We start from the raw sequence: 26422 nt of genomic DNA, 5'->3' as shown, positions 1-26422 counted from the left end.
CTGCTAATGAAATAGATAAAAGTTTGAATTAAGTAAAAATATGCTTAGCTGGCTTGAGACAGTTTCAGCTAAGTCAGAATGTATCCTCTCAAGGCAGCCTGCTGTTCTGTAGAACCAAGGGAACTAATGTCTGACTAAATATGTCATACGCAATTTTGAAACAGTGCTTTCAGAGTTCAACTATTAACCAAAATCTGCATGGGAGCTTCTTCTCCAACTTGCAAGTCATTTTACTCCTAATTTTGCAGATAAGGTAGACAAGAGTTCCAGTTAAAAAAAAAAATAATACCATTTGGACCCTCAAAAAAAGGAGGGGAAGTATAAAAAGTAATGGAATACAGAAATGGAAATGTTTTTTCAGCTACATCCTGTTGCCTTTTATTTACAAATAAATTGTTTTGGGATTAACTATAAGAAACCAAGGAAGATCAAAAGATACTAACATCTCAGGGAGAAGATTCATTCAGTAACCTCAAAGAAGCCAGTAAAATACAGGAAAAAAGAAAAAAAGAAAAAAAAAAGACAGTGAGAAGCAGGTGCTTTGATTCAAATACTTGAAGTATTCGAACAAAAGATGGTTTAAAGCTGTTAATTTTATTACAACAGACCTTTTCTTTGGCCACCTGGAAAGCACTAAGATGGCAGTTATGGGTAGTGATTTATGAGATACTTGAAAACTAACTACTTCAAAAACTTCAGTGAGATCAGTCTAGCAGGGCAAAAATATTCCAGTTAACAAATGTTCATCCTAAATGTGTATGCATTTCTATCTGAATTGTTCTGTTAGAAGAAGAGATATTTTACTTTTCAATAGCTTCCTGCTTTCATTTACTCTGTTTACTGTATTTATTTCACATTCTGTTAACTGCACATACTCACACTGACAACTGGGTTTTTTTTAGGGAAAAAAGTTAAGATTTCAAATGCATTTTCACGTAAAAGTTTTCATGCATTTAGTATGTTGAGAAATAACCGTGCTGAACAACCCTACTCAATTCTGCCAGGTTCTCAAATCTACTGTTAGAACTAGAGCAGTAACACGGAACAAGTCCCTGTCTAACTTAACCCAGAGGAAATTACATTGCTTTAATCCAGAACCAGCCAATAACACTAACAATAATCCACTAATAACCCAACGTGGTCAGCGTCCAAATGATTATTACAGCAATACCTACTTGTTGCTTTTCATTTAAGATCACTTGAATGCCCCTCACCTGTAATATTTCATTGTAAAGTGCATTAACATATTTAGATATCAACATTAAAACCAGTTTATAATACTACACACACCATGATGTGCGTTATGATGGGCCTCAAACAAGAGATAAAATTATTTTAATATTAAACTAGTCTAACTGATACACAGTGGCCTGTCACAGCCATTGGGATACAAAAGCAGAGCACTGTCTGCTGTGTTCTGTTTTCCATATCGTATGTTCCCACAGCTAAGCAAAGAAATATCACCACCTGGACTAACCTGCTGATCAAAATAAAATTGCCCAAAATGTGAGGTAGACACTATTAAAGTGTTTTGTCCTCTAACCAAGTCTATCGATTATGAATTCTGGCAGCAAGCAATATTCATTTATCATTTCAGCTTATTTTTAGTGAATTTTTCCTGTAAAGGTTTTAGAAGAGCTTGTCTTGCTGATGGCTGGAAACTCCAATTATACATCTTCATAAAAGAGATGGCTTTATTTATTGCACCTAACACCAGTTCAGACCCTCAGATTCACACATTCAGCTCCCTTTTTAAATTAAGACATGCACTTTTCTGGTCACAAATTCTGTTAAAATTATAGAAGGGACATAACATTAAGTGTAGTAGGAGTACTTATTTAAAAGGTAGATTAGATTGGTATTATGTTAACAACATCGAATATCCATTGACACATGTTCTTTAAAATAAAAGGAAATCTTTTACTGGATGCTGCAGAATTACACCAGAAATACAGTATGGAAATTAATGGTACAAAGTGTCTACATACGAAAGAAAAGTTATCATGCAACAAGGAGGATACACAAAAGCTGTCAGAACAAACCTCAGCTACAATTGTAACAAAGGAAAAGTAGCAGTGCCTACAGGAAGGAGATGGTTTGACAAGTAAGCAAGACTGGCGCAATACAGAATAAAATAGAGAAATGAACACCATCGCACATTTTCAAACAGAAGTCACAAAAGACACAGAGAAAAGAAAGAAAATGGAACAATATATATTTTTAAAGAAAACGGTGATTAAACTGTCTGGTCACAGCACAACCACAGAAATCTAAACATTTCACTAGTCCAGACTTCAACCAAAACTAAGTGCTTATTCTTTCCTTGGATAATGCATAACTACATTATAACTTTTTTTTCCTATTATAAAAGCAACAAAAACAGTCTAGTACTCTATGCCTAGAAGTTTAGAAGGCATTTAGCATTTAAAAGAAAAATTAGTTTAACTGTGTTTATTTTAGCCAAGTTGGAGTAGGCCTCTTAAGCTTCGAGGCTGAAAGAAAAGGCATCTTTACTTCCCTGGCACAAAGCACAGAGAAAGAAAGAACCCTTTGGCAGCGAGCTGATGGTCCGTATGAAAGATGGACTTCCACAGCTTTTGCTCCAAGTACCCAGAACGTAACAGGAAAGAAACAGATTATCTACTGTAGACGAGCAACCAATTTTTTGTCTTGTTTTTCAAATGGAGCTACCTTTACAAGAAGGAAAAAAAAAAGTATTTGGCATGTTTTCCTTATTCAAATCTCAGAAAAACTAATTATATACAAAAACAAAAAGCCACACAATCCCAAGACATTTGGAAGAATAAAGAATTCGTAAGCACTTCAATTATAATGAACTTCTTATAATTAAAAATCCAAAGCAGTAATTCCCTTCCAAAAATTCTCAAAGGTAGTCAAATGCTATTTAAATCCTGAGGACACAAAAAAATTATATACTATACCTAAAGGACAGTTCTGTTGACTATTTGGAGGTATATTTTCTTTAGACATGGAGATTAACATTTTGCTAGTCTCAGAAAGCTTCACAGATTCCTTATTCTGGAAAAAAAAAAGTTTGCATCATCACAAGGTGAAAGAAATATCACATGAAAACAACATTATTAACATAATTATTAGCACTTGAGAATAGAAAGACTGAAAGCAATGTTGGATAGCAATACGCAAAACAGCTTATAAATTTCACCGATACTATCAAAAAAAGTAGTTTTTCCTCTATAACACAGGAATTAGTTCACTAAGTTTCATGTCATAAACCACTCTAAATTATAGTTCCACGATGTTTTCACAGCTTACACACACTGTTTCCTGTGGGGGAAGAATTGCTGTATTGCATTCTGCCTGAAAATACAAAAGAATTGCAAGGTATTACAGGGCAAGATGAAAGTATCTGCTCCCTGTAACTATGTTTCCATCACATAGGTTAGGACTTTATCAAACTATAGACTCCTCCTTAAACTTGCTCTGAGTAGAGGACACAAAGATACAGAAAGTCCAACAGCCCCCTAAGAGTTATCTTTTTGGAGAAAAGTATTATAATTAGGTTAAAATACTTGTATTACCCACACACAGGGAAAGAAATTCCTATAACCTTCTGATGAAACAAAAACAGGAAATAAATAATTGTTGTTAAAAGCTCAAGCTGTTTGAGGCTGCGTCAAACAGGAGACAAAAGAGACAACAAGTCCCCAAAAGTGTATTTATTTATTTATTTTAAACAGATGACATAATTCCAGCTACTTAAGAGATGCCATAGCTAAATAAATTCTGATGTAGCTTTTGCCAAGTACTGGCACTATTAAACAACTTAACGGTGATCTGCATATTATAAAATCTTTATAGCTTTAGCATTAGGTACTAAGCATTCTAATATGAAAATCATGCTAAGAACAGATTTTGCTCAACTGATTGTATTAAATAATTTAACTTTTATAATTTCCTAGTTTCCTTATCAGAAATATTGAGACTATTTTCACCTTCCATCCCACCACCCATTCTTGTGAGTGGGCAGAAAGCAGTTCCCTGCTCGTCAACTCCACTGCAGGGGAAAGGAAGAACAATAAGCACTTACAAGAGTTTTTCCACTTGTAAAAATAAAAAAATAAAAATAAATTTTAAAAAAATCTACATAAATGCAGATACAGAGCATTTATATTAGAAATGGCTTTGCCTAGATAGATCTTTAGCATATACTTTAACAACAAATACAGTTTCAAGAGCACAGTAAAAGCAAACTTAAATCAAGACCTTCAAAACGTGTTTAAATTAAGTGAAGCTATTTAATATTCTTACCCTTATTTCCATGTAAGGTGGATCATTTTCAAGTTCCGCCTTATCTTGTGCCAACTTGGCCTTCTGATCTTCAATGAATTTTTCTAAATCATCTGCCATCATTTCTAAGGTAATAGAAACGACAAAGAACATTGTGTCTGTGTCAGAACAGCAGAAACTTAAAACTCCGTTACAGTTGCTTAAGACAGCAGTTAAGTTATACTGTATATATTGTACTGCCCTCAGAACTGCATGCCTTAAGATCTTTGCTGGGTTAAATAAACAACAGACTTACGAAACCCATTTATGGAGGATATTACTTGATGTTTCACCAGAAAAAAATAAATAAATGAAAAAAGTAAAATCAGGAATCTTGATGTCTGAAGATATTTCTCTAACCTTTTGGAGCTGACAGTGTATTGTTGCCTTCTGCATCAATAAAACAGCAAAGGCAATAAAAACATCTCCCATTCTACAATAATTGTAATATGGATAGCCTCAGCATTGCCTTATAATCAGACAAGCCACTCATCTGTAATAAAACATGTACTGGGGGAACAGCTGATTACCTCTCTTCCATTACTTGTGCATCTTGCCTATGCAACTGAAAGCTCTTCAGAGCTGAAATTTTAGCATTTTAGTATTGTACTTTGCTGCCTCTAGATAACCTAATAATAAAAATCCATGCAACTAGAAATAATGACAATGGAATGGCACAGAAGTTAGGGCATGCACAAAGACTTCAAACGTCCTTTGTTTAGACAGCCTTATCAGAACTAGAAATACTGTACAACTGCATGCTAAGTAACCATGGGGGGGGGGGGGGGGGGGCGGAGATTCACTGCATAGAAGCCCATTCATCCTAATCTCCACTCAGCATTTTCACCAGCTCCACTGGAGAAGTCGTGTGAAACTATGCCTATGGATAAAAAAAAAAAAAAATCTAATAGTCTTCACACTTAAAGGAACAATGAGGCCAAGAAGAAAATTAAGACCCTTACATCCCTCTAATGCTAACCACACGACTCCAGCATTGGCTTTGGAAGGTCTTAGGAAGCAATCCCCTCACATCCAGTATCTAAGTACAGACTGCAGAGCAGTTTTATTAAGGCTAATTCAGTATCTCCTAAAGCTTATAGATTATATGAAATAAGCAATAAGCCAATGATAAGAACATATTAGGAGACACTTTCAGGAAGAACATCAAGGAAATTAAAAAAAACGCAGACACAAAGCCCAGCAGAATAAGACACTAAATAGAAAAATATAGAATAATGTGTTCAGGGAGAGTATGATAAATGTTTTCTATGAAAAGTAAGATGAAGAGAAAATGTCAAAACTTCTGCAGATAAATGAAGCTAATAAGCAATTACTTGAATTTAAGGAATACATCTGCTTTAAACTTTGTGTCTTACATTAGTGCACTTTTTGATTCATAACATGAAATTTAACATTGTTACAAAGGAGGCAGAACTAGGACAACCTATTTACAACTCCTAGTGGTAATACAGGACGAGCAAATCCAAAAATAAATTTCCCCATCTGATTTGTCCTAAATCTTTAATCTCATTAGTTTTGCATAGTGATGACAGATAAAGGAAATCTAAAAGATAGTAAGCTTCCAGGCACTGATGAATTTTATTTAGCCTATTAGGTTACATAAGAATAATGAAAAACCTGTTCTGAATGGAAAAAACAACTTGTCATATTAAAGAACTTACAAGTTGGTGCCATCACTTACCCACCAACACGAAAATAAATTACTGCATGGAGGAGGCACTGTGAGAAAGACTTCCCAAAGGCTCAGTGACTCTAAAGTCTGAATTTTTAATCTCTATTTACACTAACATTCATAAGCTCTAGAACTGTTTCTAAATCACTGTATTGGAACAGTACCAAACCTAATCTGAGCTATTACATAAGGAAAGGAATATTTGCAGCATAGATTCTATCAGGAACACAATGAATATTGTAGCATTCTGCACTTTTTTTCGTATTGTTCAAAAGAGCAATATAATAACCTAACCGTTTTGTCCTTGTGTTTTAAAGTTGAACTACACATTCAACCGATGTGAAGAAAGCTCACAACTCCAGGCCTTAAAGAACACTAAGACAACTAAAGCTACAACACTGCTGGTCCAGCACACCAGCTAAGTAACAAGGAAAAGTGGCCAAATGCATCTCAGAAAATACCTAGACGTTTTATGTCTTACATCCTTCTGCTTCATTTTCCTACAATATGCATACATTGAAACTTTGTGATACGTGAAAAGGGTGTATTACACTGATAGAGAATGAAAAAGAAAGAAAAAAGTAAGACTTTTTCTTAGATATTACGAGCAAAGCACTGACAATTTGAATGTGACACATTGCTGAGTTCAGAAAACGTACATAAGCAAATATCTTACTGAATATTAATAATTTTTATGACCTACTGTATCAAGCAGAGAACCTGACTAATAAGAGTAAAAAATTAAAAATTATACATTTCTATCTGAAAAGAGTGCTATCACAGTCCCCAGTTACACAATGAACTACATTGGAGGCTACTGTGCTAAATTCACAGTGAACTATTAATTTCACACTGGCCTCATATGACCGCACAAACTGACTGAGGTAGAGCCTGCCACCCTAAAACCAATTCACCTCAAAATAAAATAGTCTATTTTCAGTTTAGCGAGGTGTCTGAATGGACTGTGTGCATTTCTAGACCCCTGCAATTACTACTAGCAAAAGTAGCAGGCTCAAAACTAAGCTTGAAAGCGTTGCTTGTTGCTCATGTGTGTAGAGCAGAAGGGAAAGTGAGACCATGTGAAAACCTAACAATAAACTGCACGTCCTCAACATCACAAGGTGCAAACAACACATTTTTCATGTTTTTTGGAAAATAGCATTTTGTAAATACTATTAAAAGTATAGATTTTTGGCAGCATAGATCTGTCAGTTCTTCCTTGAACTCGCTTATCTTTAAAATTTGTATTTTCACTTGCAAAACACTGTATGACTCGAATGAAAATTACATTAGATATACTATTTATTCAACTGCTGTTGGAAAAAGCCCAAAAAAGACAAATATTTTATATATTTTAACTTTCAAGAAGATATAAGTTCATTTTTTCATAACATACTTCTTTTAAATTGGAATTTTTCATAAAAGCAACTCCAAATAATTACGAAGTCAACTACATAGACTTCAACTCGGTCAAATACACCAGGCAACTGAAAGCACACAGACATTCAAGGGAAGTCAAGTTTGAACAGAGATGGATACTGGATCTACACCCAAACACAATTAATAACGTATGTCTGCATTCAAGACATTCAAAGCACCTATTAGCATATGTATTATTTTGCATGTATTGTATCCGTTTGCATACTGTGTATATTTTATCACCTAAAGAAATATTCACCTTTTTACTCTTTCTTTTTCTCTTGTATTTGTTCAAGGAAGTTGGGCAGAAGACTTGAAATCAGCCCACGTCATTAGGCAGATCCTGTCTATTTTGTGCATCAGGAAAGCCAGACAAGAGGCAATTCCCTTCCATATAAACTGCAGCAAGGGCAGCAGGGGAGTGAAATGTTTTAAAGAAGCTACTATATGTCGTGTGTAGTAATTTTACTTACAGGTTACATGGCCTCATAATTGTTTCCCTCAGAAATATTTTTCAAAGTTTCCCCCGCACCTCCTGAACCCTGAGGCCAGGCAGCACTGGCTGCTTCTCTCTCCCTTTGAGTAGCATGCAGAAGAACCTCTCGCTGTCAGAAGAATGGTTTGTGTATCTTTCACCTTCCTTTCTTTTTGATTCTTATCTGAAAAAGCACAAAACATCCACGGTCTGGATGCTCACAAATAAACCCCAATTAAAAACAACGTGTTTCGTAACTATGAAGGGGATTAATGATCACAGCATCAAGCCGGCAAGCCTCACGAGTTATCTCCTCTCACCCTAAGAGTTTACCTCCTCCAGAACCCGTCCTTTGGGCCGAAAAGAAAACGATCTGGGGAAACCTTCGGGGACAGAAGAGGTTTATTTCTCCCACCGCGGCAGCTCGGCGCAACACCTCTCCCCCTCCCTCGGCCTGCTGCTGCCACCCCAACCAAACCAAAACAAACCCAACCCAACCAAATCCAACCCAAACAAACCAAACCAAACCCGACCCGGCCCGGGGCACCCTGAGGCGCTAAGGGGCAGCCCCAGCCCGCTCCCGGCGCGGCGCCCCGTTGTCAAGCAACGGCCGCGCACCCAGCGGCTCCCCCCGGGAGGCCGCCCGGGGCCCGCTGCCCCCCGACCGGGGGCGCCAGATCCCTGCTCGGCTCCCCGGCCCCCCCACACCACCACCACCACCACCACCAGGGGCTGCCCGGCCCCCGGCCCCACCGCCCCGCTCACCGGCGGCCGCCCTCCGCGCCCGTCGCCGCCTCCCCGGAAAGCGGCGGCCGGCGGCCGGCAGCGCCCCCTGCGGCTCCGGCGGGCCCCGCAGCGAGGACGGGCAGCCCGCCGCGGCCGCCGCCCGCTGGGGGCGCAGGGCTCCGCCGCTCCTCCGTGCTCCCCCAGCGGCTCCTGCTTCCGCCGGCGGCCGGGGTGAGGCCGAGCCGGGCCGGGCCGGGCCGGGCCGGGAGCTGGGGGGGGAGATGGCGGCGGCGGCCGGGCCGGGGAGCGGCAGCTCCGGGAGCGGGATGGCGCAGAAGACGTGGGAGCTGGCCAACAACATGCAGGAGGCGCAGAGCATCGACGAGATCTACAAGTACGACCGCAAGCAGCAGCAGGAGATCCTGGCGGCCAAGCCCTGGACCAAGGAGTGAGAGCGGGGCCGCGGGGCGGGTGGGCGGCGAGGGGCCGGGGCTCGGTCGGGGCCGGGGCCGTCGCTGAGCGCCCCGGCGGCCCCTCTCTTTCAGCCACCATTACTTCAAGTACTGCAAGATCTCGGCGCTGGCCCTCCTCAAGATGGTGATGCACGCCAGGTCCGGGGGCAACCTGGAGGTGATGGGGCTGATGCTGGGCAAGGTGGACGGCGAGACCATGATCATCATGGACAGCTTCGCCCTGCCGGTGGAGGGCACCGAGACCCGCGTCAACGCGCAGGCGGCCGCCTACGAGTACATGGCGGCGTACATCGAGAACGCCAAGCAGGTAAAAGCCGCTCCCCGCCGCCCGCACGGCTGCCATGCGAGCCCCCGCCCGCCCCCCGTGCTGCTGCGGCGGCCCGGTCGCCGTGTGTCTGCCCTAACATGGCCGGGGAGCTGCGGCAGGGCAGCAGCACGGCCCCTGAACACGCTGGTTTCCATGTCTGGACGCGAGGTCAGCAGGTGCCTGACTGCTTCCCTTCCTCACGATTTTGGTTGCCCCTTCCTCACAACTTGGGTTACTCCTTCCTCACAACTTGGGTTACTCCTTCCTCACGACTCGTGTTGCTCAGGAGGTGTTTCAGTGGCTGCGGCTCGTGGCTTGTCAGTGGAACAAGAAGGGAGCGTGTTTCTAAAATATCTGACATGTCTTCTCTAAAAACAGTATGTGAAATTAAATATAACTTAGTAATTTTCTCACCAAAATATTTGATTATTTATAGATCAGGAATATGATACTTGTTTGCACCTTCTTGCTTTCTGAAGTCTCACTGCCTAGCAACTCTGCTGTTTTCTATAATTATAAACAAAACACATTTTTGGAGGAAAAAGCCACTGAAGGAATAAATAACTTGCAGTGCGACCTAATTATCCAGATTTATAATTCAGAAATTCAGATAACTGACTTAAAGTCTGGCCCCACTTCCTTATCTTGTACTCCTAGACATGTCAGGTTAAGCCTGAGCATGCCGTAAAAAATCTTACATGCAAGGGTGACAGAAATACAAACGTGCTCTGTGGCCGATCTAGAAACCAGCATGCTGGAATATCAGAGTACCTACTGGTACGCTTCTTCCAGTACAGGGCAATCTTACACCATGAATAAGCATTAAAATCCCTCTTAACTGTCCAAGCTCAAATAGTTTGAGGCCTAGTTTATCCTTTGTTTTTCCTTTAATCCCAGAAGTGTTATAAACCAGCTAAAGTTAGAAGACCCTTACCAAGTCACTGGAGATAACAGAGCAAGTATTTGGGTTATTTTGGAGAGTTGTACTTAGATTCACAGCTTTATATCTAGTTAAAGATATTTAAATAAATGTGAATTAGGCTGGATCATAATGTTAGAAAAAAGTAAACAAAACAAAGGTAAGTATATTCTAGAGTTTTTTTGAGGGGAGGGAGGTAATTTGTCATCCCTGTTTATGAGAAAATTTCAAAATAATTTATTTAATCTGGTTCATTTTATCTGGAAACTATTGATGTCATGATTTTAATATTGCTGTTGCAGAAAAGTATGGAATATGAAAAGGTGTTTTTATCTAAAGATGTATTTTTACTATCCAGTTCTTAGGTAGAAATGATGAGTTTCAATTTAATAAGTATATAGAATAATATGAGTATTTCTATATACAATTACTTCATTAGATTTTGAAAACAGTCCAGGTTTATAGGAGAGCACTCATTTGATAGGAAACATTTTTTATGGTTGTTTGTATTGTGCAGTTTTGTGTATAACTTAACTATTTTGAAATTGAACTTGTGTGCAAATACAATAATTCAACTTTACTGGTGCTCTGACAGAGTTTGCATGCTGACTGTTCATGTTTGATTTTGGCAAGGAGTTGTGCCTGGAATAACTTTTATGTTAGATTGCAAGTTGATAATATCCCCCTGCATAGGTACTTTACAGAAGCCAATGAATGTTCCAGTTATTTGTTTCTCTATCGGCAGGATCTGATATAGCCATGGTTTAAAAAAAAAAAAAAAGCGTTAGTTGGCTTTGAAAAAAAATATATGTGCTTTAGTGTGCTGTTGTTCTCTTTGACTCTCTTAAATGAGAGTTGCAAGAAAATATAAATATTATTCACCAATTCAAAAACAAAATAAACATTCAGTTCAGTAGGTAGTTTGTGTGTTCTGTCTCATCCCGATGTACTCAGTATTTGGCAAAATCAAGCAGCTGATATATTGAAACATGCAACGCTCGGTTAAGAACTGGCATGTAGGGTAGTCAGACTAAAATCATTCAACTCAATATTGAACAGCCAGTAAACAAATCCTGATGAATTACAATAAACTTAGGTGCAGTGGGTGTTCATTCTCCTTGATGAACCATGATGTGTTTTTTTTGTTGTTGTTGTTGGTTGCTTGCTTTCTTTTTTTTTTTTTGGGGGGGGGGGCCGGGGAGTGGGGAGCAGGGAAGGGTACTTTAAGAGTTATCCAGCAGTATTACTTGGAAACTTCTACTGTGAGTTTTTCTGCACCTAAAAATCTCGAGAAATCATCTTTTGGCTTTCACAGCATACTGTGGCAATGAATTCTGTCACTTTTAGTGGTCAAAAATACGCATCTTTTTAAGTTGCTATTTTTTAAACCTGCCAATGATCTCACTATATGCCTCTGAGATGTGTTATTGTACTAAATAGTGAACATTTATTCTCTACGAACATACTATACATTATATGAGATTATATATGTTTGCATCATGTTGACCCTAAAAAAATTTCTCTTCCGCGCTGACAAGGCTTTGCTTACTTATCTCAGCGTGTGGAGTCTCTTCTGCATTTCAGCTGTCAGTGAAGTTGTTACTGGGTCCTTGGAGCTGAAATTCTTTGTTTCGTGGTAGTATATAACAGCATAGAGTAGTTATGACAGCAAATACTACGTAATGTATGGTTTCTAGAAAATAGTTCAGCAAAATAAGCTGTATATTTAGTATTTTAAGTTAGCATAGCAGACTCTTGCGTATATTCTTGTTTTTATTCTTACTGCGTTGTAGTATGCTGGCAGGCCCAGCAGAGGGCAGCCGATACTTTAAGGATGGAAATTAACACTGGATTTGTTTTCCCTCGGTGCTGCTAGGTTGGTCGTCTAGAAAACGCAATTGGCTGGTATCACAGTCACCCTGGCTACGGCTGCTGGCTTTCTGGGATCGATGTCAGTACTCAGATGCTTAATCAGCAATTCCAAGAACCCTTTGTAGCAGTGGTTGTAAGTACTGTCTGATAGTTGATAAAACTGCAAAGCAAATCATGCTGAGAAGGGAATAACTTTAGGGTTTTTGTCCATGAACAGTCTAGTAGTGTGTGTTGTGCGTGATGGAAGTGTTAGTTCCAACACTTAAATCAGTTTCAACCCTTTTGCGTTGTTGGCCACATGCTGGTTAAACCAGTAGTCTTGTTCATTGAGGCTGTTTTCACTGCATTGTTTGACATGTTGTAGTTCTGCACAAATCTATATGCTACTCTTAACCTGAGGATGGTACTTCTGCTAAAAATGCAGTAATCCATATTTAACCTCCTACAATGTAACAAAACTCTGGTTTTGTTCTCTTGGTTGCCTCTTCCATAGGACTGGAGGAAAGCATTTTCACAGGGTTCTGTTACTTTGAAGCTAAAATGCCTTTTAGATTAAATGAATGGCATAGTACAAGGTAGAAGATTCTAGGAAGTCTTTGAAGAAAAAATCTGAAGAAATCCTTCAGGCTCTTCAGTTCTTCCAGGCATCAGATCACATTTTAAATCAAAGTAAACCTTACAAGTATGACTTGTACAACTGTTGCTACTGAAGGCAATAAGGGAAAAAAGACTGAAGTTAGTGAGAAAGAAAGGATATAACTCTGGTAGAATTACATTACACAAGGATAGATCACCCCTAAGAAGTATTTCCAGCATGTGAGTTCCCCTATGTTATGACATCATAGGGGAATCATATGTCATAACATTACCATATGTTATGACATTTCACAGATACAGAACATTTCCCTTGGGACTTTTCTTTTTTTTTCTTTTTTTTTCTTTTTTCTTTTTTTTCTTTTTTCTTTTTTTTCTTTCTTCTTTTTTTTCTTTTTTTTAATTACTTCTATGTTGAAGCAGAGTATTAATAAATGTGTTATCAAGGAGACTCCTTTGTTAGTCTTTTTTCTCTTCCACCAAAATACAGTAGGTTGCATAATGCTCTTTCTTAGCTCTAGTGGTTATAATATTAAAATGTGGATTTTTATTATGGTTTGTTGCTTGCTCTGAGTGGGATTTCTGTAAAGTATTTGGGAAAGAGAGGTAACGAGTTTGAAAAAATGGCCTATAGCCATTGATACTCCCTCTGTTTAGAGTCTCACACCAGTGGATGCCAACTGAAAAAGTACTGTTAATGACTAAACTAAACCAATTTGCACTAATTATGCTTCTGAAATGCAATTGCTATTAATTTATGCCTGTAATAATTCATAAAATGTTACATAACAAGCATTGCCTGTATTTTTACAGATTGATCCAACAAGAACAATATCTGCAGGAAAAGTAAATCTTGGCGCGTTTAGGACATATCCTAAGGTAAATATTTAAAATAATCTAGTGCATGATCACATGATCAATAAACTGTCTTTAAATAAGTAATTGATTGTTTGTAAAGATTAGTGGTTTGTTCATCTAACAGTTCGATTTACTTTGCTGTGCTATATATCATTGTTCATTCTAGAAGACATGCTGATATGCTGGTTATTGTGTGTCTTTGGACATTGATTACCTTTAGAAAGGTTGACTTCTATTTTGTTCATAGATTTTTGGCAGCCTTAAATCAAATAGACTGTCTAGATAAGAAAGCTGTCCTAAAATTATATCCCTTAATATAGAAGTTTTTTAATGGATATAATTCTAGGTGACATTCATGAAAGTATTTGTTAATATTTTTCTATCATTTTTAGACCTAAAACATGCTACTAAAATTTTGATATTACGTGTTGTAATTTGCTTTTCATTTTAGAAAAATATCATTTGAAACTTTCTACTTAAATCTTTTAAATAAATACTACGAATCTTCACAAAGTAATGTACAAAAGAGGTTAATTAACATGGAAGAGTTGGGCTAAAAACTAAGAAATCACATAAATGGTGGAGATCTAGATCTCCAAATGCAGTCTTTTGTTGATACTTCTGACTCATATAATTGTGCTATTTTATTTCAGTCTAATAAAGTTCAGCTGTATCGTTCAAACTTCCAGTTATCGTTGGCTTATCAAGAACATTAGTGTGTTATTCAGTAAAACTGTAACTAACAAAATGTTTATGAGAGGTTCCCAGTTGCATTCAAGCATTATTTTTGTGTTGATAAATATACAAAAGATTTCCTTAGAGCAATTTGTGATTCAGAAGAGTATTCACCTCGGTTGGCAAAAACACTTCATAAATGCTTTGAGTGTTTGCACAGGGAAGAATCCTGTGCCTGAAAACCAAATCCTGTATAGAAAATGCACATTTTGTATTTGCACAGAGGGTATTTATAAATGCGTGAAGGGTATTTCTTAGGGAGTGTTCTGTGAGCAGTTCCTGCCTAACCAGTAGCTGTGAGGGGCACCATCTTGACTAAATAAGTAACTGAAGTTTTAGGTATCCTTAGGGCATATTCAAGGCATGTTTTTTCCCTCTTCTCATACCTTCTATCTTCTTTCCAAAGAGGATTGAAATCACTTCCAAGAAAGATAGAGAAGTCTTATCTTAGAAACTCTTCATTTCTCTGATCTAAGAAACGATCTTACCATAACATGCCACATTAACTGTTAGAAAAAGGTGAACTATGACCACCAGGTTGCTTCCAACATGCTTTTCAATAGACCTGCAAATACAGTAACTTCTAGTAAAGCCAAATGTATACCTGAGATCCAAGAAAATCCCAAATTTCAGGCTACCAGGGGAAATTTCACTTACCTTAGGAAAGTATCTTCCTTTGCATAAACGAGAACTTTGTGATGTGCTTTCAAAGAGCTTAGTCATTTTGAGAAGTCCCAATCTTACTGTGTCATCTCTGCCCTTTCTTTATTTAATTTCAGGGGTATAAGCCTCCGGATGAAGGTCCCTCTGAATACCAAACTATTCCACTTAATAAAATAGAAGACTTTGGTGTACATTGTAAACAGTAAGTAACAAAAATTACTAACTTCAGCACAGGTTCTCTCTTTTATTTTCTGCGTTTCTTGGAGTGTTTCAAATCTTGAAGGTCTTTGTTGATTTAGCAGTGTTGGTTTTGTGGAAAAGTGTAACTGTCATTTATCAGAAGATACTTAAAAGGAGAACCGTTTTAAAGATGAAGTTACTTTTAACCTGGTTAAAAGCTTTAGCAGCTGGTTCTTGAACACTTTTAAGTGGTGGTGCTTTCTTAGGGCAAGGAGGAAAGGGTCAGATGTAGATATAGTAATAGGACTAGGTAGACTTATCTTGCTGCTCTTCTGAGCAGTAGCAACTGCAGTGCCTCTCTTTATCCTACGGTTACATGGCTGCAGTTTTTCAGTCGTGTTTCTGGTAGTATTGTAAGGTGGAGCTTCTTCACAGATAACTTCAGCAACAGGAAGCATTGCTGCTTCGTCTCTCCTGCTAGTTTAGTTTCCATGAAAAAGCAGTTTAATTTTAACCATTCTTCTATCCCCAGCTGTGTGTTCCTTACTCCATACGTACATTTACATGCTTGGCAAGACACTTGTTTTGCCAGGTCAGTCTCCTGATCTGATCCAACTTGTGGCAGCACACACATTCTTGCTGGTTAAGCTCTGGTAGGGTGGAAAACAGAGGCAGATGGTGAAGATGAAGTGTTTGGAAAGAACAGCCAGGGAAAGCTGGGACCGCTTCTTCCAGTAACAGAGCCTGGTTTTGGGTCTGTCTTCAGATGTTTGACAAGCAGTACAGCTTAAGCAACTGTGTACAGAAAACTTCAAGATGTCATTGACACCAGCATGTCTTGTAGGCTGTTGCCTATATTTTTTTCATGGTTTTGGTGAATGGGTATCTGTTCTTCAGTGCATTTATAGTTCATGTAGAGTTTGACCCTAAAGAGATGAACTTAAAACAAATAAGAATTGATTTTGTTATATAATTTGAGAAAAATATAGAACAGTAGCCATACAGAAATCTTCGTTGAACTGTAATGTTTCTGTCATTTCAGAGTAGTTATCGTAAATCTGGCATTGTCCAGAAGTCCACACTTCTATGTATGAGAGGAAGCTTATGTTTTATCCTTTCTTTATTAGAGGTGGTCTAACAAACAAATGATTCTTTTTTATTTTTATTTATTTATTTATTTAAGTTGGTAGTGTTTCTCAGGAAGCTGACATATATTAAAAGCTATTTTTTAAAGTTACTCTGTTTGGAATGCCAGTGACTACTGATTGCTTTGTAGTAACACTCTGGGTAATCTTAGTCAAACTTCTCTGCCTTAATCGGTATTTAATGTCCAATGTGAAACTGCATCCATTTAGTCTTTTTAAGTTCACTGCATTATTTCTCACGTGAGTTGGATTTCTTACTTTGAATCTGGCACACATTTCTTTGAACCAACTGACTTCATTTTTCTTAGCATATGTGAAATAAGGCTATCAGTCACAGAAAGATAGTCTATCTAAGACTTTCTATCACAGAAATATTAAAGTGTGGTGTGTTGGTAGATTGTGAAGCATTGTTGTTATTGCAGATGGAATCTCTTAGAGAAATGTCAAGCAAAGTAACTTTCCAGAGAAATTGAAATATAATAGGACTGTTACTACCCTTCTGAATTTCCCAATCACAATAAAATTGAACATATGGCTTTCATGTTGCTGTAATTCGCCTACACAAATGATTTTGCGTAACTCAGCTTTCTATCTGCTTTGTCATTTCTTGCGAATTCTGTAGCATCAGTAAAGCCTGACTTTCAAAATAAACGTGATAGAACTTAAGATTATTTGTCTGTTAGTAACATTTGCTGTTATCAAATGTCCCTAATGAAATTAGAGGTGAGATATATGAAATCAGTCATCTATTAAAAAAAAATTACTGTACTGAAGATCCCAAGCATGGGACATCATTGCATTGTACAAGAAGTTGTTAGGAAATCAATAAAAACATATGCAGTCTCCTATATAGAACACGCTGTATGCATGGGGATAATGTAAACCTGCATTAAAGCTATAAATGAAATACTTACGGAATATCTTGTAAAGTTAGAATTGGAAGTGGGGTAACTTATCATTTAGTGCTTTGAATTTCTGCAGATACTTGCCACTGATAAGAACTTTTTCAGAGCAACATCATATGGGTGTCAGAGCCAAACAAGATACATGGAAGCTTATCTTGTGTGCATGTTTGTTTTTAAAGGTATTATGCTTTAGAAGTCTCTTACTTTAAATCATCTTTGGATCGTAAATTGCTTGAGCTTTTGTGGAACAAATACTGGGTGAACACTCTCAGTTCTTCAAGTTTGCTTACTGTAAGTACCACAGTATGCTATTTTGTGCATACGTTTAATTCATTAGTGCTGAAAGCCAGACCCTGTGCTGTAAAATGCTTACTGGGACACTGATAGGTCATATAGATTCCACATTAAGGTTCTGTTTGTCACATTTAAGCAATAAAAGAAGGTTTCCCTAATCATAAATATTTAAATGTTCCTTATATCTGCTCTTTAAAAGTAAAAGGTGGGAATAACTTATATATAATTTTACTGAGTTCTGTATAAATTTAGACTTTGTCTTGTTTAAGACAGTGTTTACCTTTTAACCTTATAATACTTGACAGTACTGTAACGAATAGTATGCCTTAAAATAATATCATTGAAGAAGTAAACACTTCTTTTGTGGCTGTTTTTTTTTTTTTTTAATACCTAATAGATGGAATTGTTAAAATGAGGTTGCAAGAGAAATACTGAAGGTAGATCTTCGATGGAAAAGTGCAGCATCAAAACCTTCCTTCTGCAAAAGCCAATTTGAAAACTTTTCTCTTAGCCAAAATCTGCTGAGTTTTACTTTCACTTTCTTGGTCCCCTTACTTAGGGAGTGGGTGAAAAGTGGGTGCCAATTTCAGTCTGAGTATTTCTCAGCTGTTCAGCTCCTGCTCTCTCAACCACCACTCATGTACCACTTAAGTTCTGTAGTACTGAAATTGCAGATACAAGTTAAAATGTGCAGTACTTCATACTCTTTTCAGGTGTTGTTGATTTTTGTATATAAATGTTTGAATTTATGGCTTAGAATTCAATATGTTTATTGCTGTCTTTCTCCAAAGAATGCTGACTACACCACTGGCCAGGTCTTTGATTTGTCTGAAAAACTAGAACAGTCAGAAGCTCAGCTTGGCCGGGGCAGTTTTATGCTGGGTTTAGAAACTCACGATAAGAAATCAGAAGACAAACTTGCTAAAGCAACAAGAGACAGGTAAGATAACGCATGCATTCCCTGTTTAAAAAAAAAATGTTATTTTGTTTTATTACCAAGACTTTAATAGTAGCCTACCAATTAAATTGTAACCTAAAAGATTATGGATAGGAACGATTAGATTCTAGGTAAAAATGAGATACTCCAAATAAGACCAATTATTTTTGAAGGTTTAAGAAAATACTTGTGTAATACTTTTATTTAAAAATCAAGAACTTCCCTTTTTTCATAATTCTTAATACATCTTTTTTCCCACAGATGGGGAAGGGTGGTTTTTTTGTTTGCTTTTTGTGTTTTTGTTTTTAAGAAGCTAGTTACAGAAATTGTAGCCTTTACATTTCACCACCTTGCCTGCCAGCAAATACTATTACCAGCTATTAATTGTCTTGTTAATGAAATTACAATCATGGGGTACAGAGCATTATTTCAAAGAAATCATAGTGTTTTCCCTTAGTGTTCCTTACGTGTGTGTTTGTAATTCTCTCTATTGTTTGTTTGTTTTGAAGTATAAAAGTGAACATAAATGGCTTCTCACAAATACATGTCTCTCCAAATGAACAGTCAAGTAATACGTGTGCTTAGAATATATAGTGTTATAGTCACCGTTTTTTCTGAGTAAAATCTTTTTAACAAAGAGTAGTAATGTCCAACAGAAGTCATACAGTATCTTGGGCTGTTCAACAACATTGTATTTGGCACATTCTAGACTCTGAAAACCAAAAAGTACCTGCTAGTATAAACTCTGGGCCATCTATGGAGAACGCAGGAATGCATAAGATTCACCTGCATGCTTCTTAAAAATGTTCAGAGTGGGATATGATTCAATTTAATAAGGAACAGCTCTATAGAATCACTTGGAACAGGCAGCAAAAATTGAATAAAATCTGGGATGTTCCAATTTTCAGATTTGGAGGTTTCTGGTCCTCTTTCTCATCCTTTTATCTTGAATAATTTTATTTTCATTGTGCTTTTCTTTCTTTGTTTGTTTGTTTTCCTTCATGTTGGCAGTATGTGCCACAGTACAAACTTTTACTGAGGAACAAACTCTGATTTTTGAGGTACCAGATGAGTAGTGAGTTTAATGGTGGGTGGGGAAAAAAAGGGGGAAAAAAAAAAAGGAAGCCTTATGTAAAGAGACTGATTTTTAAATAAATGACTTTGGGTAGGTCTAGGAAGATCTTGCTCTATACAACTCAGCTGAATGCAGACTTGCTCTTAAAGAGCAGGAGTCTGAAACACTGCTGTTGGTCAAGGGTTTATTTCACCGTAGGCAGTGGGGGGAGGCACGCACATGTAATATGGTCATTACTAAGTAGAACCGGAGATGCTGTTGTGCCAGTGTGTTCTGTGGCCTTGTTATGGAAAGTTAATAGCTCTGACAGGTTTTCCAACAAACATGGTTGAGCTGAGTGGGTTTGTTTGGTTGTTTTTTTTTTTTTTTCTTTTGTCTTTGTAGAAGCTAAACCCATTTAGGCAACTTCACTTGCAGAGCACCCTTCCAATGAAGTTAAGGCTGTTGCTAATTCATGTTAAGTGATACTTTCCAGTTCCTCCTGTGAAACAGTTACAATAGCAACACTTTAAAAATGCTGGAAAGAGGGGGTTGCTGATGTGTTTTTGCCTTTGATTTTCATCTGCACGGTGTCCCAAAAGATTGACAGCATTTTATTTTAAAATTGTAAGAATTGAAAAAGTATTTTTGCATCACCCTATCATTACTGTTTCTTGCAGCATTTGCAGACGTTTTTCTTTCCTGTTTTTGTTCTTAGTAGTTAGTTTATAAATTGTAAGACTGGAAGAGATTGCTGTTGTCTTTCTTCAGTGCTGCTTTCCTCTGCAGCATAGGCTACCGTAGTTCCCAGAATTAATTAAAACGCTTTTAAAGATGCACCTTTTTCTTCAACTAATAATCTTTCCTCTGAAAAGATAAAATCATTTGTCCTAAGAAAAGAGAAAAAAGCCAGGAGTAGCCTGGTGGGGGCACCAGAACAATTGATTCATTGACACCTAAATTATCCTGAGGGTAAATAAGGTTGCAAAGCTTGCTAAAAGCTGAATAAATATGTTGATTGGGTGTACTTGTTATAGGGGATAGTATTGTAAGATATTAGTGTAAAGCTACTTACACTTGGCTATATGAAACGTTCTGTTTCTGTACACACACGTTACTGAGAGCAGTTTTATGAGAGTACATATTCATTGGCCAAACTGTGCTCCAAACTGGCCTCCTTTGCCTAGGATTGCTTGATCTGTCTAGTAATAATTTACCCCTATTCTTCATGCCTTCAGCGATGACATCTTTTGTATTTTTTTTCTATTGTATTTTAAGATATTTTTGTTAGTTTGACAGTACATTCCTCTAAGTCAGGCATTGAATTAAACTTGGATCAATAGGAATCCTCTCAGCTGTGTTTTTTATTATTATTATATTTTGTGTTTCTTATTTTTTGAAAAATATACATATTACATGTTTTTACCTGATGAGCTCTATAAACTCTTCTTTGAATGTTCCCTGTAAAACAGTTTCTCAGAGGAGCTCTGGTTACCATATGTTACTGGCTTGAGCTTGGGCAAAGGAGATAAGGTAGAGAACAAGGGCAGCCTTCAGTTATTGACAGAAGCCGGTAGCTCTCATCACCCAGGATTTTGGGGGAATTTTTTTGTTCAGATGACCACAGCACTCATTTTCTATTGTTAATGTAAGATGTCCTAAACTGCTAGACAAAGTTTTCTGGGGTTGGTCTTTGTGTCAAAAGATCAGAGCTGGTCAGTTGGCTTTTCAAAGCTATTGGCAACAATGGGTAAATTGCTGTGTGTGACTTTTCCTTTCTGGGCAGTTGGGAAGATTCATGGGGTTATGGGCACCCTGAACTTCCAGAACAGCTGAATATCTTCAAACAAAATGACAGTGGAGTTCGGTGTTTAGCCAACATTGAATTTATGCTTGTTTTTCAGCTGCAAGACCACCATAGAAGCTATACATGGATTGATGTCTCAGGTTATTAAGGATAAACTTTTTAATCAAATTAATATAGCTTGAAGTGCATCGCCAGCTGATATGCATCTCCAAAACAGAAAAAGTCATGGTTTCTTTCACTTGGACTTGTTCAATTTGGGAAACAGAGCTGGAGTGGAAAATTATTCATTTAATTTGTAGTACTTTAATATTTCCCACCTGTCTGACCAGTTTTAAAGAACAAAATGTTCTGAAATGTAGTTTAACTTTTTGTTCTTTATCATAAAACACAACCAGTTTGGAGAATTGTTCCAAAATTAAAATAAATGTGACTTTTACTGGATTTTGCTCTTAGGTATTTATCTCCATTATCCAGCTGCAATAAAACAATTTAAAAAATGAACAAGTGTTTGGGGGACTGAATTTTTTGGCAAACATTAATCTCTTTTTCTTATTGTTCCACAGAAAAGTTCTGTCCACTTAGATTAAATGGGTAACCTATGCATTATAAGAAGTTTGTGTCTCAGATTTTCATTTCTATGTTTAATTTTAAGAACTGAAATCCAATTTGATGATCTTCTAACAAGTTACTAAATTTAATGGAGCCATTCCTGGTTTAGTTTTACCGGCCCAGCCAGAAATGGTTTCTTCTCACCCTGAAGAAACATTTTGTGCATGATACAACAATATTTTACTTCTAGCTTCACAGTTATGATGGACATTTTATATTTCTAGGTAGTCAAATTACAAACAGGCAGTGAAATTATGAAACTAACAAGAAGTTTACATAGTGCTGTTTTTCTCCTGCTTACCATCTATTGCTTGTTGCAGTCACTTGCTGCCTGCAAAGGACCAAGATGAAAAATTATTATCTCTGAAATATGAGTTAGCTTAATTTAGGGCCACAGATACTAAAATGCATTAATCATAATTGTTGCCTTACAACATGGTGCCGCTGCAGGGCTGATCTAAGTTTGTTTTGGAGGTTTCCATACTGCATTTCAATAATTCAAGATGTTTGGATTTCTTTTAAGTTTTTATCCTTAATCCTGAGTTTCCTGGGTTTTTTGGAATGTTTACTTTTGGGATAATTTATAACATGCTTTATACAATATGCCATTATGCTTTATACCTTCAGTAACTAATATTCCTTTTCAACCTTAACTATGCCTTGATGTGGGTCTTGTTTTTGTTTTGGTCTGGAAATTTTAATAGCTATTACTCATTTGGGGCTTTTCATTCAAATGGATTCCAGTGTATTTGAAGCTAAGATGCAAGTTATACAATGGAAACATCATTCAGCAAGGAAATACAGATACCCTGAAGCAGAAATTCATCAAGAGTTTTAAAGCAGCAGCATCTAACAGTTTAGGAAAAATACATTTAATCAGAGCTAGTCAAGCTCAGATAATTATCAGATGTGCAGTTTGATACATGGACGATTTTATGTTTCTTCCAGCATGGCAGTGGTGGCGGGGAGGCAGGAGAAGAATGCTTTGGTGTTTTAATATTCAAGGTTATTAATTTTTCTGGGAATGGCAAGAACAGCCTTCCATACAAGCAAGCATAATACAAAAGCCCACAGTAGTACCTTTGAAGGAAGACATAGCCATGTACCTAGCCAGTAATTTTCCCTACTTTCTCTCTTCCATAGGTGTTTTTGAGACTTAAATTGTAGTATAGAGCCATTGTCCCACTTAGTATGTGAATACTTCATGAAGTATCCAACTTTTGTGAGATAGATACCTACTTGTAACCTGGGTTATATTTCCCACCTTATAGGATTCTCTTTGCGTAACATGGTCCAAAAGTTTTGGATACATCTAGTGTCCACCTGAAATATAAAATAATAGTTTAATCTCATATTAGCATACTAGGCATATTTAAACTGTCCTCATTTACAATAGCCACGAGCTGAAATTTAACACACGTAGGCTTACAATGAATGTTTTCAGTCACAGTCAGCTTTATAATATCAATTTGTCTTATTAACTATAGCAATATTAATTCCCTTAAATGCTGATGTAAATAAAGTTGTCTGTTAAGTTACTCGCCTTGTTGCTTGCTGAGCACAGTGTTATAACCAAATTCACAATTATCCACGAGTTCGGCTATACCTGTGGCCTGTACAGGACCCTTTTTGCAGTGTTCAGGAATTCCCTTGTCTTTGATCAACCATCGTTAATGCTAGCAATATTCCAAACTCCGCCTTTTACTGAGATCAGAATTCTGTTTATTGAAAATGGCTACCACAAGTGAGTAATCAAATATGTCCACACATACAGGGATCCTAAACAATGGAGAATCATTCAGGCATAGGAAGTATACCATAATTCTAACAAGAAGTTTGGGGACTCGGAAAAAAAACGCTGGAGTAAAGGTGTTCTTGAGAATGATACATGTTCTATATCAACTCTATACAAATATGTACATTAATTCTTCCACGCTTGCACCCACTTCTTCGTTTTTGAGCAACATCACAATTTATTAAGTAGCCCCATACCTCACATTCATGCCAGGCCAGAAGAAATGTTCCTTGAGCAAGGGACTCATTTTCTTTGCCTTCAGTGGTAGTTTATGCACACAATCTCAGATTAAATAGAACAAGCCCTTTTAATCTTCCTATTTAATAGATGAAGCTTAACTTTCTTGCACTTGTGTCTTTGTCAAACTTTGTGTCTCGTTTTGGACATTTTGTCTACCTCAACCTGCCTTGTCCATGAAATTTCAGTGAGGCAGACTGTTCCTACAGATACAGTAATAGCCTTTGAAGTTTTAAAGTTGCCATGAGCTTGGGCACCGGATCACTCTTGCACAGCAACAGTACATTGCTCCAAGGCACACAGTGTTTGTGTAGTACTTCTCAATTTAGTATGAACTGTAACGCTAGTTCTGTTGCGATTTGCTCACACAAATTTGTAGGAAAGTATTTTCTTTTTTATTTTATTTTCCAATTGTTAGTGTAACCAGCTTACTAGACAGCAGCAAGGTAGTAGGACCGGTTTGGGTTCTGAGGGTTACTTGGAGTTCCTATGGTACTGTATATATGGACATTTATAGCTTCATAGCTGTACCCCAAGTAGTCCAAATCAGAATTGGGCTCTCATGCTGCTAACATAGTATGTTAATGTACAATATTTAAAGTATTTATTGAAATCCTAATATACAAGATTTTGTATACCACGCCATAAACTAGGTTAAGATAAAATGACAAAAGCAAATGCTTTCAAGAATCCAAAAGTAGGCAAAATTTCAGTACTAAAGAGTTGAGCTAGCATTGTTTTAAGGGTGCAAGTCCCTAAGAGGTGAAAATTACTAAAATGTGTAGTGATAATATATAAGATTAATTGCATGCATGTAGGATTTTTTTTCAGCTTGTGTCAAGTCTTAAACAGCAGACATCAGAGAGCCTCCAGTTGGTTGAAGGATTTTTCTGGAGTTAAAAACAATTATGCTAAACCTTTAAGGAATTAATGAAGTAACATGTTCCTCAGGGCATATTTTTTATGAGCTGTAGTTTTACTTTTCAGAGCCTAGGAATAATATCCATAAGGAAATATGTAATTTAGGAACGTTAATTTTGACCTTCAGATGAAACTTCTAACATATGAAATATGTGCTGTGACGTTTGGTTTGTTTTTAATTATGAAAAATTGCTTCATACAGGGCTTTCTGAAAACTACAGTATTCTGGGAAGTAGCATGGTCCACTGGATAGGTCATAGGACTCCATCTCGGGAGAATTGGGTTTTCTTCCTGACTTCTCACAAGCCAGGATTGCATAAACTTTAGCAAAGCATTTTTGCCAGAGCAAGTGTCTGTTTTACTCTCTATGAAATAATGAGACTGATCTTAAAAAAAAAAAATGAAAAAGGATATGCAAGTATTATCATTTTATGTACTAAAGGTCATTGTTACGTCTCCAGTTTGTCAGATATTAACCACCTCAACTAACAAGTCTCAAAAATACTGTTAGCAAAGAATGTTTATTGTATTTTGCATAGTTTGTTTAGATTATCTTGGATAGGAAGTGCTTAAGCCCTTTGAGGGGATTATAAATATACTTTTTAGGAACTCTTCATTTTCAGCTGAAACATGCATTCAACTCCTATGCAATTTGTCCATCATTTCCTATGTGAATTTCTCTGTTTTAGACACAATTACCTTAGGGCTTGTATATAACTGCAGTGGCATTACTTTATTAAAAACTGAAATTAATTTATGTGCCTGCATCTAATGGCATGTAGTAATTTAGTTGTAATTTAGTAATTACAACCATCTGAACTTTTTTCTCCAGCTGAAGACAAGTTGCCTTCACTTACACATCACTGGAGGTTAGAATGAAGCTTGTATTTTTAATCTGTTCCTAAGGAAGATATTGTCAGTCTGAGTCCCACGAAACTGAAGATATAACTGGAGAAATGTGGAGGTACTAAATCGGCAGATATTCCCTCAATTTAAGTGAGATTTGTGCATTTTGTATTGTGATACAAACTCTAACCAGCTCCTCATTATACTTTTTTTTGTGGAACATCTACCTTTTCCTTTTTAAAAAAATCTTATGACAATTAGGTAAAAATCTCAAAGTGGCCAAAATGGTTTAACACAAATATTTATATAAAAGCCAGGGACAAGAAACATGTAGATAACAACTTACATCTCTTTAAGAGCAAAGAAGAATGGCTGTGTGAATACTCACATTCACTCGCTATATAGTGTTTGACAAAATAATGCTGAGATACCAGTACATCTTCTGACTGTTTCTGAATATTAGCAGCATAGAGTAAGTTTTAGTTTCTCTTCCTAGTTCATCTATCAAACTTCATAACAATATTTGGAAATCTGTTATCTTCTACAGCTCTGTCTGGTGCTAAAGTGACAGCACCAGAATGGCTATTCTCTCTATGGTGAAAACTAAAAGGGCATTTTCATTTATTTTGCTCATCTTTGGAGACTGAATC

The 26422-nt window shown here is 37.2% G+C and overlaps 2 protein-coding genes across 20 annotated transcripts in view; one reads left to right on the top strand and one right to left on the bottom strand.

Moving 5' to 3' along the window:
* CSPP1 (centrosome and spindle pole associated protein 1) overlaps positions 1 to 8711 on the bottom strand; it is a 61322-nt gene extending 52611 nt beyond the window's left edge. For all 19 annotated transcript variants that reach the window (XM_035563034.2, XM_035563043.2, XM_035563035.2 and 16 more), the window contains exons 1-3: positions 8661 to 8711; positions 4291 to 4394; positions 2943 to 3039 (exon numbers count right to left, since the gene is read on the bottom strand). In XM_035563034.2, coding sequence (XP_035418927.1) covers positions 2943 to 3039; positions 4291 to 4392 — 199 coding nt within the window. In that variant the 5' untranslated portion in view covers positions 4393 to 4394; positions 8661 to 8711. The remainder of the gene's footprint in view (positions 1 to 2942; positions 3040 to 4290; positions 4395 to 8660) is intronic.
* Positions 8712 to 8814: 103 nt separating this feature from the next.
* On the top strand, positions 8815 to 21868 carry COPS5 (COP9 signalosome subunit 5). The gene is made up of 8 exons (XM_035563157.2): positions 8815 to 9069; positions 9167 to 9401; positions 12197 to 12325; positions 13600 to 13665; positions 15159 to 15244; positions 17452 to 17563; positions 18358 to 18506; positions 21462 to 21868. The coding sequence occupies exons 1-8, from the start codon at positions 8903 to 8905 to the stop codon at positions 21544 to 21546; spliced, it is 1029 nt and encodes a 342-aa protein (XP_035419050.1). The 5' UTR covers positions 8815 to 8902; the 3' UTR covers positions 21547 to 21868.
* Positions 21869 to 26422: the final 4554 nt, after the last annotated feature.

The sequence above is a fragment of the Cygnus atratus genome, chromosome 2, assembly GCF_013377495.2.
Source record: "Cygnus atratus isolate AKBS03 ecotype Queensland, Australia chromosome 2, CAtr_DNAZoo_HiC_assembly, whole genome shotgun sequence".
NCBI lineage: Eukaryota > Metazoa > Chordata > Aves > Anseriformes > Anatidae > Cygnus > Cygnus atratus.
Note: the sequence above shows the minus strand (reverse complement) of the source record. Positions and strands in the feature narration are given on the sequence as shown.